Source organism: Raphanus sativus, chromosome 4 (genome assembly GCF_000801105.2).
Source record: "Raphanus sativus cultivar WK10039 chromosome 4, ASM80110v3, whole genome shotgun sequence".
Classification (NCBI taxonomy): Eukaryota; Viridiplantae; Streptophyta; class Magnoliopsida; order Brassicales; family Brassicaceae; genus Raphanus; species Raphanus sativus.
Genome location: NC_079514.1, coordinates 1,866,405 through 1,879,090, shown reverse-complemented (window position 1 = coordinate 1,879,090; position 12,686 = coordinate 1,866,405). Strand labels below are relative to the sequence as shown.

Genomic DNA, 12,686 nt, shown 5'->3' with positions numbered 1-12,686 from the left:
GAGTTAGGACTTAATCACAGAGTGAAGCAGAGCAATTATATGGTAAATGCAACGTTAACCTGCACGGTGCCATTAATGTTCGTGGTAGATCTTGGATCAACCAACACATGCTTTTTTCCGTTTTTATTTCCTAGTTTTACAATTTTTAATTGCCCGCTTTACACTCTACAAGAAGTTTTTTAATCCCAAGTATATTTATAATTAGTCTTACTTAGATGCATACATTGGTTTAGGCCCTGTTCGTTTGTACATCTGAAAGATGCATCCAGATGGTCCATCTAGATGCCTTATCCAGATGCTCCACCTAGGTGTTGTTCGTCTCTGCATTTCGTTTATCCATCCAGATGAATCATCTGAATGCAACTATGTTTGTTTGCTTTTTTCAACTTACATTTACATTGAGATGAACTTGTTACTAAAATAATTAAAATAGACTTGTTTCTAAATTTTTTGCGGGAAATTGTATTTTCCCGGTTTTGATGAGAAATTGTATTTTTTCGAGTTTTGACGGGAAATTGCATTTTCGGTTTGCCGGAAAATTACGTTTTTCGGCGAGAAATTGCGTTTTCTCGGTTTTGGTAGAAAAGTGTGTTTCCAGTTTTGGTGAGAAATTGCGTTTTACCGGTCTTGGCGGGACATTGCATTTTCTCGGCTTTGGCCAGAAATTGCGTTTTTCCAGTTTCCACGAGAAATTTCGTTTTTCGGTTTTGGCGGGAAATTTCATTTTTACGGTTTTGGCGGGAAATTGTTTATTTCCGGTTTTGACGAAAATTGTGTGTTTTCCAGTTTTGACGGGAAATTGTGTTTTTAGTTTTGTCGGGAAATTGCGTTTTTCGGCGAGAAATTGCGTTTTCTCGGTTTTGGTAGAAAAGTGTGTTTTCCAGTTTTGGTGAGAAATTGCGTTTTACCGGTCTTGGCGGGATATTGCGTTTTCCCGATTTGGCCAGAAAATGCGTTTTTCCGGTTTTCACGAGAAATTTCGTTTTTCGGTTTTGGCGGGAAATTACGTTTTTCCGGTTTTGGCGGGAAATTGTGTGTTTTTTGGTTTTGACGGGAAATGGCGTTTTCCGATTTTGGCGGAAAATTATGTTTTCCGGTTTTGGCGGGAAATTGTGGTTTCTCGGTTTTGGCGGGAAATTATATTTTTCAGTTTTGGCGGGAAATTGTGATTTCTCGGTTTTGGCTTGAAAGTGTGTGTTTTTCGATTTTGCCGAGAAATTGTGTTTTCTGGTTTTGGCGGGAAATTGCCTTTTTCTGATTTTGACGGGAAATTATGTTTTCCGGTTTTGGCGAAATTAGCTTTTCCCGATTTTAACGAGAAATTGTGTTTTCCAATTTTGACGGGAAATTGCATTTTTGGGTTTGGCGAAAATTGTTTTTGTTTTGACAAAAAAATTATCAAATTTTTGGTGAAGACTCACCTTCACTGAGATGCTCCGTGAAGACTCACCCTCATTTGGATGAGAATTTGAGATGAATTTTCATAAATGCAGTTGGGTGATCCATCTGGATGTAGCATTTTAATGTACAAAACGAACATCAACTTGCATCTTCACCCAAATGGATCACCCAGGTGAGCAAACGAACAGCACCTTAGAAGATTTCAAATAGTGTTTTACTATAAACGTAGAAGAGGTACATACACACTCATAACAGCGCAAACGTAAATATTACAAACATAACCAGATTTTTTTGTATTACGGAAAGTAAACAACCAAATAAGCATACAACATATTGATTATCTAAAAGGGAAATTAAATAGTACAAATCATATGGAAATATATATGCGTAATCAACTAAACCAAAAGACACCACACTGATACGTTTCACTATAGTATAAGAGACAACAAACCCCATGAAGTATATAATTATTCAAGGACTCGATTTAGATGTAGTAGGCGGAGGAGAGAACATCGGAATGGATGGGAAATTAGTCGGGAGAGAAGGAATCGTTGTGGGGAATGAAGGTAAAGTTGGCATTGGAATAGGAGGGATTGAAGTGGGAATTGTGGGAAGAGTTGTTTGTGGCAATGTTGATGGCAGTGGAGGGATTGAAGTGGGCATGGTGGGAAGAGTTGGTTGTGGCAATGTTGATGGCAATGGAGGAATTGAAGTGGGCATTGTGGGAAGACTTGGTTGTGGCAAGGTTGATGGTAACGGAGGTAGTCCCACTGTTGGGATAGGCATATTTGGAATTTGAGGAAGAGGTTGTTGCTGGAGAAGATGGCGTGAGGCCGAGCAAGTGTTGATCGTAATAGAGGAAGAAAGGCTCACTAAGACAGCAATGAGAAAAAGCTTGAATGATGCCATTTTGGATGTGTTGATGAATTCTCTTTTATTATGGTTAAGCCACTCTTTAATTGCTTCTTTAGTTATTGCTTTGTGTTGATGAGAAATCCAACGATATGCTATTGAGTTTATATAGGTGCAAGTGTCTTTATGGGTTACATCATATAATTTTTATATGATTTTGGTAGGTTTCTGTATAGTTGGCTTGAGCCTTGTTAGTTCAACTTAATGTGTTATTTCTAAGCTTATTTTGACAATTCAAGGATTTTGATTTTAAGTTAGGTCAACCATCAAAACCCTCTAACTTTAACACACTTGTTACCTAACCACATGAAGTTTGTAAACTAAAGAAGAAGAATTATATATTTATATGTTTGCTTATTTCCATATTGGGGGCCTACAAAAGTATTCAACAAAAATAAACAAATGTATAAAATAATCTGTATGGGTGTTAGCAAAATAGCTAAAACATGGTCGATGATATAGTCACTCGACCCTTATCCGATAGCTAAAACTTGGTCATTTGTCAATGATAGTCACTCGACCCTCCTCCTATGATGGACTTGGTTTACTCCATGAGCTAACTGAGCCGTCATGTTGAGCGGTGGTTGACTATTATGTTGCCATCAGTTGCAAAAAAATAAACTTCTCTGAGTGGAGAGGTCAAAAAAAGTCGGTACCATGGTTAGTAATAAGCTCGTTATGTTTTCAATGAATTTTTATTGGTCACCTATAAGTTACTTTATATATGCCTTAAAAATCCAATACAGATACAAATAAGAAATAGAGAATATTTCCCTCGAGTTTTTAATACAACATTTGTGCAATATAGAGATTTTTATTATTATATTTTTTCAAAAAAAAAATATAGAGATTATTATGAAAAATGTAGAAGATGAGCCTAATTAACATTAAGGTAATTTCTCGCTGGAAAAACGAGCAAAAACCCTGTTTTCAAGAACTTGTATGGCCTCAGAAGATTTTATGCATCTAGGTGTCTTGTATTGAGCCAGAGAAGCACCTTGAGAAATGAAATATTCCATGAGAACATCAAATGCTCCTTGTTGAACCACCCTTATCTCTAAAGCTCCAATAGATCCTTCCTTACTCCGATATCTCTTGTAAAGAGCACCAAGGGATTTCTCTACTACAGAGCAACATTCCACCAACATATTGGTGTCAAGCTCATTGATTCCATCATCTTTGTTTCCTTTGAGTTCCCAATAAAGAACATAGTGACCTGGAATGTCGGAGACATGAGGATAGCATGTGAAATCCCTCAACATTATGTATGAAGATTTAAGTACTTGTGATGCACGAGTCACTCCTTTTAAAAGGTCTTCTTCTGTTGTTGCCTCCAAATAAACACTTAAGACCACATTTTGTCTTCGTATAAATTTAAATTGTGGTGCGCTATTGTAAAATCCAGTCACCTGTAGAATGTCACCCACCCTATAACGGTGTAAACCTAATAAGAAAAAAATGTGACAACATCAGTATTTCAGTTATCTCAGAACATATATATATGGTATATCTCAAAATAGATTCTTTTGTAAAACTCACCAGCATAGTTAGTGACTACAAGTTCATAGTAGCGACCTAAGTTTACGTTCACAAGATCAACAATTGTGTCGTTTACTTCACCAATTGGTATAAACTCGAAGTATGACATGTTTGGCAGAAATGTATACGAGACATCTTGTGGTTTGCATAGAGGATTCAGATTTACCCCAAACATCGCTTCAGAAGAAGCATAATTTGGGGAAACAAGAGGCAGATCATTGACATAAAACTCCAATAATGGAACGTGTTGAGCCATCTGTCCTGTAACAATGCATTCAATAAACTTGATTTTGGGCCAGAGCTGTGGAATAATACCTTTCCATGACTTTTGGTTGCATATATCTTCTATTATATCTGACAGTTGAGGATTAGGTCCTCCAAGTATCATGGAAACAGAGTCCTTGCAGCTATCAGTGATCCAATCACTAAGCTGACCTGATCGTATGTTACTGCACATCTCTTTCCAAAAGTTTTCAAGAAAAGTGATTCCTTGAACCAAGATAGAAGCAAAGTTAGCACACACTCTTGTAACTTCATCTCTCAGGACAAGACCACAAAGGAGATGACAGTATAGACTCTGTTTATTGTCAGGACAAAATTTGATTTCACTGGGACTTGTGCTTGAAGTATCCCAATATGATGGTAGGTTCTTCACATAATAATCGCTTTTCATGAAATGTGTAGTAGCATATGAAGCTGGCAAACCAGATAGAGTCTTGGAGGCTGGTTTAAGGAAGATGAGATGCAACCCTTTTCCTTCGTTGTGGCCATCGACATGCCTACAACCAAAATATATCGTTTTCATCATACTATTATAAGTTGTAGACTTGGAGGCTGATCTAGAAGATCAATAATATATGTATTCTGAACATACTTTGGAGAGCTTTATATATCTTAATGAGGTTGCATATGTTTGATATTTATGTTACTTTTAAATAATTATATATTTTCACTCAGTGCTCTTTAAAGTTTACAAGACTAACATTAATCAATACAAAGTGCATGGAAAATCTATATAAAAAGATTATAGAACAAAATAAAAAAATAAAATCATAGGAAATAGTAATATTTATTAAAATCATACTAAGGAGAGAATTATATATTTAATTACTTGGATAATACGAGGTAGCGAAGATCAAATAATAATCTAGCATTCTCCAAGTATTTATTGTTCAGAGGTATTAACTTCTGTTTTCCTCCTGAAGTTCCAGACCTAAACAAGCCAAAAGTACACATGCAATTGTACTTGAGTAAAAAAAAAACATATCATGTTCAGACATTATTAATCATCTAGAGAGTATAGTATCAAAGAGAAACAACTTAGCGTGTACATACGTCAGTGTGAATCCAGTAATAGGCTTGCCCGAAATGATCTCTGATGACTCGCCGTTCACGACACGTTCAATGTATGGCTTAAAATCTTCATAGGTCCCTACCGGAACATTCTTCTTAAAAAGCTCTTTATCTGAACTCCCATGGAGAAAACTCCTAAGATATTCTGTGTTGGCATCACATGTTAGTATCTCTTTCAGTACCGCATCTTGTATTTGCTTCACGTTGGACGTCAATTTCTCTAGCACAGCTAAGCCAGCATCTTCTTCCGTGAGGTTAATCATGTTTCACTATACTCATTACTCACTTGATTTGTAATCTTATTTTCTTTGAAACACACTTGATTTGTAATCAACACTTGTTTCTTGTGTTATTTATAGTGAAAATAATGTAGAAGACGTTAATTTTAAAACAACATAAAATGGTGTTGTGAAAGTGGAGGGGCCAACAGCCAATATTTAATTCACAACGTTTTTCACGACTACCATTCTTAATCATAGTTTATTTTATGCACCAAGAGTTGTGCATATATTCTCTATTACTAAAATTCAAAAGCTAAAGCTAATTTTCCATTATTGTCCGGTCATAATGTTTTTGATTTATTCTGTAGAATTATCACGTTGATCGCGTTTATCATTTCAATTGGTAAGCACTGTATATATATATGATTAAAGTATATAAGAGCATAAAATAAAACTTTAACGCTACCTTTTCCTTTAGGGGTTCAGTTTAAATATATAGGGGAATAATGTTTCATAAAAATGGTTGGAAAATAATTTTAAAATGATCATTGGCATTCACTAGACATAAAACATTCAACTGAACACAAGGACTTATACGGCATATAGTCCATGATTTCTTCCAGCAGATTTTATTATACTCGATGTGCAACAAAGCGATTATTAAGAAAATATAGAAGTTGCTGACTTGTTAACACAGAATTGAAGGGACTAAAAATTTTTTTTTGCCCAATGGTCTCTATAAACTATGAGCCGGCCCTGCATTTATCCTAGAACATATACTATCAGTTTTAAACAGTGTTCTATAAAACTTACCTGAATAATTGGTGACTACGACATCATAGTAGCGACCTAACTTTACGTTCACAAGATCAACAATCGTGTCGTTTCCTTCACCAACCGGTATGAACTCGAAGTATGACACCCTCGGTATGAATGTGTAGGATACATCTTGTGGTTTGCATAGAGGATTCAAATTTATCTCAAACAAGGTTTCGGAAGACACATATAATGTGGGGGAAACGAGAGGCAGATCATTGGCACAAAACTCCAGTAGTGGAACATGTTGAGCCATCTGTCCTGTAGCAGTGCCTTCAATAAATTTTGTTTTGGGCCAAAGTTGTGGAATAATACCTTTCCATGATTCCTGGTCGCATATATTCTCTATTATATCTGCCAACTGAGGATTGGGTACTCCAAGAATCAAGGAAACAGAGTCCCTGCCGGCACTATCAGTGATCCAGTCACTTAGAATGCCTGATCTTATATTACTGCACATTTCTTTCCATAAATTTTCAAGAAAAGTGATCCCGTGTACCAACACATAAGCAAAGCTACCCTACCACTCACTCTTGTAACTTCATCTCTCATGACAAGACCACAAAGAAGATGGCAATAGAGACTCTGCTTATTGTCAGGACAAAATTTAATTTCACTGGGACTTGTGTTCGAAGTATCCCAATATGATGGTAGGTTCTATACAAAATAATCGCTTTTCATGAAATGTGAACTAGCATATGAAGCTGGCAATGGAGTTATGAAAGACAAAAAAAAATGATGGCCAAGAGGCCAAATACTTTACATGGAATAAATAGATGAATGTATCATCAATAGTGCTCGTCTCTTATACGACAACTATTACAAGCCTAGCGTTTAATTATTCAAACAAAGAAAGAAAGAAAAAGAGTCTGCTGTTACTATCCAAAGTGGAAAGGATGAAAACAGAGAGCTCACACAATCCTTTAATACATAAACAAACTGATCTCGTCTGTTCAAAATGAAGCTACTGTACTTGTGATCACATTTACACATCGTCTCTACTCCGATGCTCCACGAGCAACTGTTCCAGCTCTTCCCTGCGTCTGTCTATCTCCTGCAACAACAAGGGTCAATGATTTAGAAGCCATCTGAGGAATGTCTTAATGATGATATGCACATATAGACACTCTATGATAAACTCAAGCTATCACTACTTGCCTCAAGATCTTTGACAGCTTGTTCTTTCGAGATCTCCTTCTTCTGTCGAGCACGTTTCAGAAAACCAATGCATAGAATCCCCTGAAGTCCAGACAACGATCAAAAAGATTAAACACAAGTCAAAGGGTGAGCTGCTGCAAGACCAAACCAAACAAAACATAGGCAGATCCAAAATAGACAGAACTGGATAGAGATTGGTCAAAAGAAACAGTAAGATGCACAATAATCCAAGAATCATATTTGAGCTATATATGTACTGATAAGCAAGGATGCAACCACTATATCAACCAAAAACTAATTTTATTAAGAAAAGATTCAACAGTAACGCAAGAGAACAGAGGGAAGAATAGAACTATAAAGGTGATATCGTACTGATATGAAATAGACAAGACCACAAGCGAGGAGCATGTAGCTTGCGATGTTCTGTAGAAGCAAGAGATCCTTCTTTTGAGTCATATAGTCAGGGAAAGCTCTTGTCATCACAGCCACACTGAAACGAGGAAGCAAAACCAATATATAATCTTTATAGCAACCGAACAAGAAGAAGCACCAGATTCACTCCAACACAACAAAGTACTTACAAAATCTGAAGCATTCCTCTCCCAGCCCAGTACTCAAGAACCTTGGAGAATTTAAGGATAAATCCCCATTCCGTCTCGGCAAGAACCACAAAACAAGCAATCAACACAGCATAGCACCTGAATATTCCATCGAATATCTGCCACGAAACAATCAAAAACCTTCAGCCGACAATAGAGACAATAGAGAGAGGGGGTTGCATACATCGTGGCTGTCCCGGAAGGAGCGAATGGCAGCGAGAACATTAACGACAACGCAGAGAACAGCGACGAGAGATGTAACGAAGCTGAAACACCTGCAAACAACAAGGAAAGGGTCTGCTCTGTTACTGAGCCGAGATCTTATGGCTTCACCAGAAGGTTCGGCGGCGGTTTCTTCATCGTCCTCTGCCCTCCTCTCCATCTCCTAAACCGATTTCTCCGGGAGATACTCCGGCGAAAGATCCACTCTCTCTCTGCTGGTGAAATGTTTCAAAAGAGGAGAAGATGGAACGTGGCTAATACTGGAAAGCTGGATTCTTTAAGCAAGAAAATATCTTATTTTAGGATAAAGTAGTAAGTACTCTGTTCGTTCATTGGTTGATTGTTTTTTTTCAGACAAAAAAGTTTGCGTTTTTGGTTGTGTAATAAATATCCTAGAAAAAGGACAAAAGCCCATATCACAGCCACATAACATAAAAGGCTCTCTCTTTCTTTCTCTCTATCTCCGGCGAGCGATGACTTCCTTATCCACGCCTCCGTCACAAAACCTCGCCTTCTCCCCCGCCGCCACGTCATCCAGACTCGCTCCCGCCAAAAGACCGTTTTACCCTCAACGTATCTCCGATCCTTCTTCCCTCTGCCGCTGCTCCTCCTCCGGCGGCAATCCATCATCGTCCTCTTCCTCTTCCTCCGATGGTAATAGCCCTAGATGGGACGCTGCGATTCAGGATGTCCTAAAGAGCGCCATCAAACGTTTCGATTCGGTTATGAGCTGGTACGCCAATCAGGATAAGGTGGCTCAAGACGACGTCGTTTCCGGTGGTGGGCAAGGATGGGGAGATATCAAGAAGGAGGAGGAAAGTGATTGGGATTGGGAGCGATGGAAGAAGCATTTCGAACGTATTGATGACCAGGACCGTCTTCTCTCTGTCCTAAAGGTATAAACTTTCTTTCTTCACACAGAAAACTTCATTTTAGAACAAACATTGTCGGAGAAACATGTGTCTAAAGTGGAGATTATTATTATTTTTTTTTTGGTAATTTTTGGGTACAGTCTCAATTAAATGGAGCCGTTAAACGAGAAGACTATGAAGATGCTGCGAGGCTCAAGGTGGCCATTGCAGCTGCATCCACAAACGACTCTGTTGGCAAAGTCATGTCTAGTTTCAATGTATAAAACTCTGTTATGTGTGATACCATAAGTCTCTTCAACACTAGTTTCATAACTTTTTATATGATTTGTTTCTGAAAGATGTTTTTTTTTTGTGATAAGAGAGCTGTTCTTGAAGAGCGTTACGAGGATGCAGTATACTTACGAGATGAAGCTGGTGCTGGGTTGGTGAGCTCCTCATTTGTTTTCTTTTGTAGCTCCTTATAGGTGTAGAGAGCTTCTGTTACATTGTCTTCTCTTATATGGCTTTGTAGGTAGGGTGGTGGTCGGGTATTTCGGAAGATGTCAAAGATCCTTTTGGTCTTATTGTTCAAATCACCGCAGAGCATGGGAGATATGTGGCTAGAAGTTATAACCCTCGGTAATAATAACTGATTCATTCCATCTGTGGCCTATGTAGTGTATACAAAAAAGCTTAGTTTCCCCTTTTTTTGAAATCTTTGTATGAAAATCCTTTTCTCTCTCTCAGGCAGCTTAGTGCATCTGCGGCGGGTGCTCCCCTTTTTGAAATCTTTCTCACAGTTGATGCAAAAGGGAACTACAAAAAACAGGTTTATTCCTGTCTTAACATCCTATGTAGTTACTCTCTAGTTTGAGTACTTGTTATCTTTACTGGAAGCCTTGAACCTTTTAGTAGATAGCATATTGCTCTCTAAGCTGGCTTGCTTCTTTCAGGCTGTGTACTTAAAATGGAAGGAGATATTTCCAGACGTTCCAACTATTCCTACCACTACCAGAAGTCTGAATACTCCCAGGCTTTTGACTCCACCTGTATGGAAGGAAGATGCAGGTAGTCTTGATCTTGCCGTCGAGTCTAGTGAAGATGATGAAGAGAGTGACAGCTCAGACGACGATTCTGATCTCCTTGATGAATCTTCTGGTTTCCAGACTTTCCTGCGAGATATGATCCCTGGTGTCAAAGTCAAGGTGATGAAAGTGAGTTCCCCTGGAAAGGTGGACAAAGATTTCATCTCTAAAGTTATTGATCAGATAGCTGATGAAGAGGATGAAGATGAAGAGACCGATTTTGATATAGAAGAGATCGTTGTGGAAGACGAAACCAAGTCTGAAACCGATGACAAAAACTCTGATATAGAATTGGAGTCTGTGACTGATGAAGTCATTGACAGCAACGGAGGGAAGGAAATAGCAGTTAAGTTTGTGATAAGTGACATTGTTGGTAGACTTTCTGGAAACCAACCTCTTAAAGAGTCACTTAGATCACCTGCCAATCTGGAATCTGTGGAGAAGTCTTCGTTTTATCTTCGGTTAGAGAAGGATTTAAACGTACAAGAGTCCAAAGGTGTTGAAGGTACACTAGTTGGTGGAAAAGGTAACCGCCAAAGTAGACGTAGGATTGATAACATTATGGTTGATCTGGCCAAATCCATTGAGAAAGACAAGAAGATTTCTGTCAAGGTTTGTTTTGATCTTGGCTACTTTATTCCCTCTTGTTTCTTATTCTAGAAACTTTGCTTTGCAGATGCTTAAGGATGTTGGGGAGCTGTTGAGCCTCACTCTCAGCCAGGCTCAGAGCCGTCAACAGTTGTCTGGATTGACTAAATTCCGTCGCATTGATGTGACACCATCGCTAGATCCTCTAGATGGTGAGTGAAATAAATTGATCTCAATGGGTTCTACAAGTTGATATGGCTCGTTTAGCTGTTAGAAGTTACATTCTTTTTTGTGACTAATGGGTTTAGTGAGAGATTACTTTAATTTTTTCTGTAACCCTTCCCTATAAGTATCTTTCTGTGTTCTCATATCAGATCAGATCTCAATATTGAATAGATTTTGAGAATTTATGTTAATCTCTATCTAGGGCTATATATTGGAGCACATGGGCTGTATACATCAGAAGTAATTCATCTAAAACGCAAATTTGGGCAGTGGAAAGGTGGGAAGGAGTCTAAGAAGTCAAAGGATATTGAGTTTTATGAATATGTCGAAGCTGTGAAATTAACTGGAGATCCTTATGTGCCTGCTGGGAAGGTTAGTATCTTTGTTTGTTCCAGTATATGAGGTATTAGCACAAATACGAAAACTCTTAGCTTAAATGGTCAGTGTTAAGAACTTGCCTACTTACAGTAGTTGAAGGTGATACCTAATAAAAGAATGAAATAACATATTAACATAACCAATCTGATAAAAGAAGCGGTTTGTGTTCATGGCTCCTTCATTTACTTTTATGTTTCACAAAAAAAAAAGGAAAGGTCATAATGGCTGGCCTTATAAAAGTAGCATCTGATGAAAATGATAGGTAGCATTTCGCGCAAAGATTGGTAGACGTTATGAGCTTCCACATAGAGGTCTCATCCCTGAAGAATTTGGAGTGGTATGCTTAGATCACACATCCAAATTTATCATTAAACTCTGCTTCTCTCTATTGGAGTTGAACTTTGTGTAGCTTCATGATGGAATTTTTCTTTAAAAAAAAAAAAAATACAGATTGCTAGATACAAAGGACAAGGTAGGCTTGCTGATCCTGGATTTCGTAATCCAAGATGGGTAGACGGCGAGCTTGTTATCCTGGATGGCAAGGTTCCTCTCCTCATCTCTCACTCACTTAACTTATAACTAACTTGTAAATGATCCAAACTCAAAATGTTTTGACATGGTTTTGTGTGATATGTTTGTTAAATTGTATGGTTATGATGCAGTATGTCAAAGGAGGACCTGTCGTTGGATTTGTCTATTGGGCACCTGAATATCACTTTGTGATGTTCTTCAACCGTCTGAGGCTTCAAGCTTAGTGGTTTTTTTGGGCCTTCTCGCTCTACAATCGAGGAAGAGTTTTCTTCCCGACTGTTGCCATTGCAAGTGTACTGGTTGGAACCGTTTCACTATTTGCAGATTCATTGGATTGGTTAATACCAAAAATAAGATTAAGTTCAAGTTCAGGGGTCACTCTCTTTGTATTTCTGGACCAGTAATGAGCTCTCGTTGATGGCTCTGTTGTTGTGGAGCTTGGCTTAAGGCACCTAAATTGCGGCTAGAATTAAACACGGCAGAGTTGATGATCATTGCAAAGTGAATTAGTCGGATTGTTAGAAAAGAAACTGGATTGTAAGGTTGGAGAAGAAGTCTAATAGATGTCTGTAAATTAATGTATGTTTCTCAGAGATTGCTATTTGATTTGTACACACATGGTAAGAGTTGTTCTAATGTATATTTTCAGTTTATATAATCACAGGAATCTCTGTCTTGTTTTATGTCCTTTTATCTACACTTAAACGTATTTTGTGTATAAAATTCAAAAATACCTTCTAACAATATCCCAAAAAGCTTATCCTGTAATCAAAAATCGAAAAGTATATTCCTCATGGACCTTGTAGA

The 12,686-nt window shown here is 37.9% G+C and overlaps 4 protein-coding genes across 4 annotated transcripts; 2 read left to right on the top strand and 2 right to left on the bottom strand.

The window, feature by feature from the left end:
• The first annotated feature begins 1,855 nt into the window (after positions 1–1,855).
• LOC108851348 (uncharacterized) lies at positions 1,856–2,331 on the top strand. The gene has a single exon (XM_018624765.2). It carries the CDS (start codon positions 1,856–1,858, stop codon positions 2,198–2,200), a length of 345 nt encoding a protein of 114 aa, XP_018480267.1. The 3' UTR covers positions 2,201–2,331.
• A 713-nt stretch (positions 2,332–3,044) lies between these two features.
• Positions 3,045–5,518, bottom strand: LOC108830315 (4-substituted benzoates-glutamate ligase GH3.12-like). Its single transcript, XM_057009381.1, has 4 exons — positions 5,188–5,518; positions 4,964–5,065; positions 3,853–4,631; positions 3,045–3,757 (listed from the first exon to the last, which is right to left on the bottom strand). Exons 1-4 carry the CDS (start codon positions 5,466–5,468, stop codon positions 3,201–3,203), a joined length of 1,719 nt encoding a protein of 572 aa, XP_056865361.1. The 5' UTR covers positions 5,469–5,518; the 3' UTR covers positions 3,045–3,200.
• A 1,495-nt stretch (positions 5,519–7,013) lies between these two features.
• Positions 7,014–8,502, bottom strand: LOC108849939 (uncharacterized). Its single transcript, XM_018623537.2, has 5 exons — positions 8,184–8,502; positions 7,982–8,118; positions 7,773–7,890; positions 7,401–7,481; positions 7,014–7,296 (listed from the first exon to the last, which is right to left on the bottom strand). Exons 1-5 carry the CDS (start codon positions 8,379–8,381, stop codon positions 7,228–7,230), a joined length of 603 nt encoding a protein of 200 aa, XP_018479039.1. The 5' UTR covers positions 8,382–8,502; the 3' UTR covers positions 7,014–7,227.
• Positions 8,503–8,627: 125 nt separating this feature from the next.
• LOC108854613 (protein EXECUTER 1, chloroplastic) lies at positions 8,628–12,578 on the top strand. Its single transcript, XM_018628217.2, has 11 exons — positions 8,628–9,117; positions 9,234–9,350; positions 9,453–9,518; positions 9,605–9,711; positions 9,820–9,901; positions 10,026–10,769; positions 10,834–10,957; positions 11,173–11,342; positions 11,611–11,685; positions 11,799–11,891; positions 12,011–12,578. The coding sequence occupies exons 1-11, from the start codon at positions 8,695–8,697 to the stop codon at positions 12,101–12,103; spliced, it is 2,094 nt and encodes a 697-aa protein (XP_018483719.1). The 5' UTR covers positions 8,628–8,694; the 3' UTR covers positions 12,104–12,578.
• Positions 12,579–12,686: the final 108 nt, after the last annotated feature.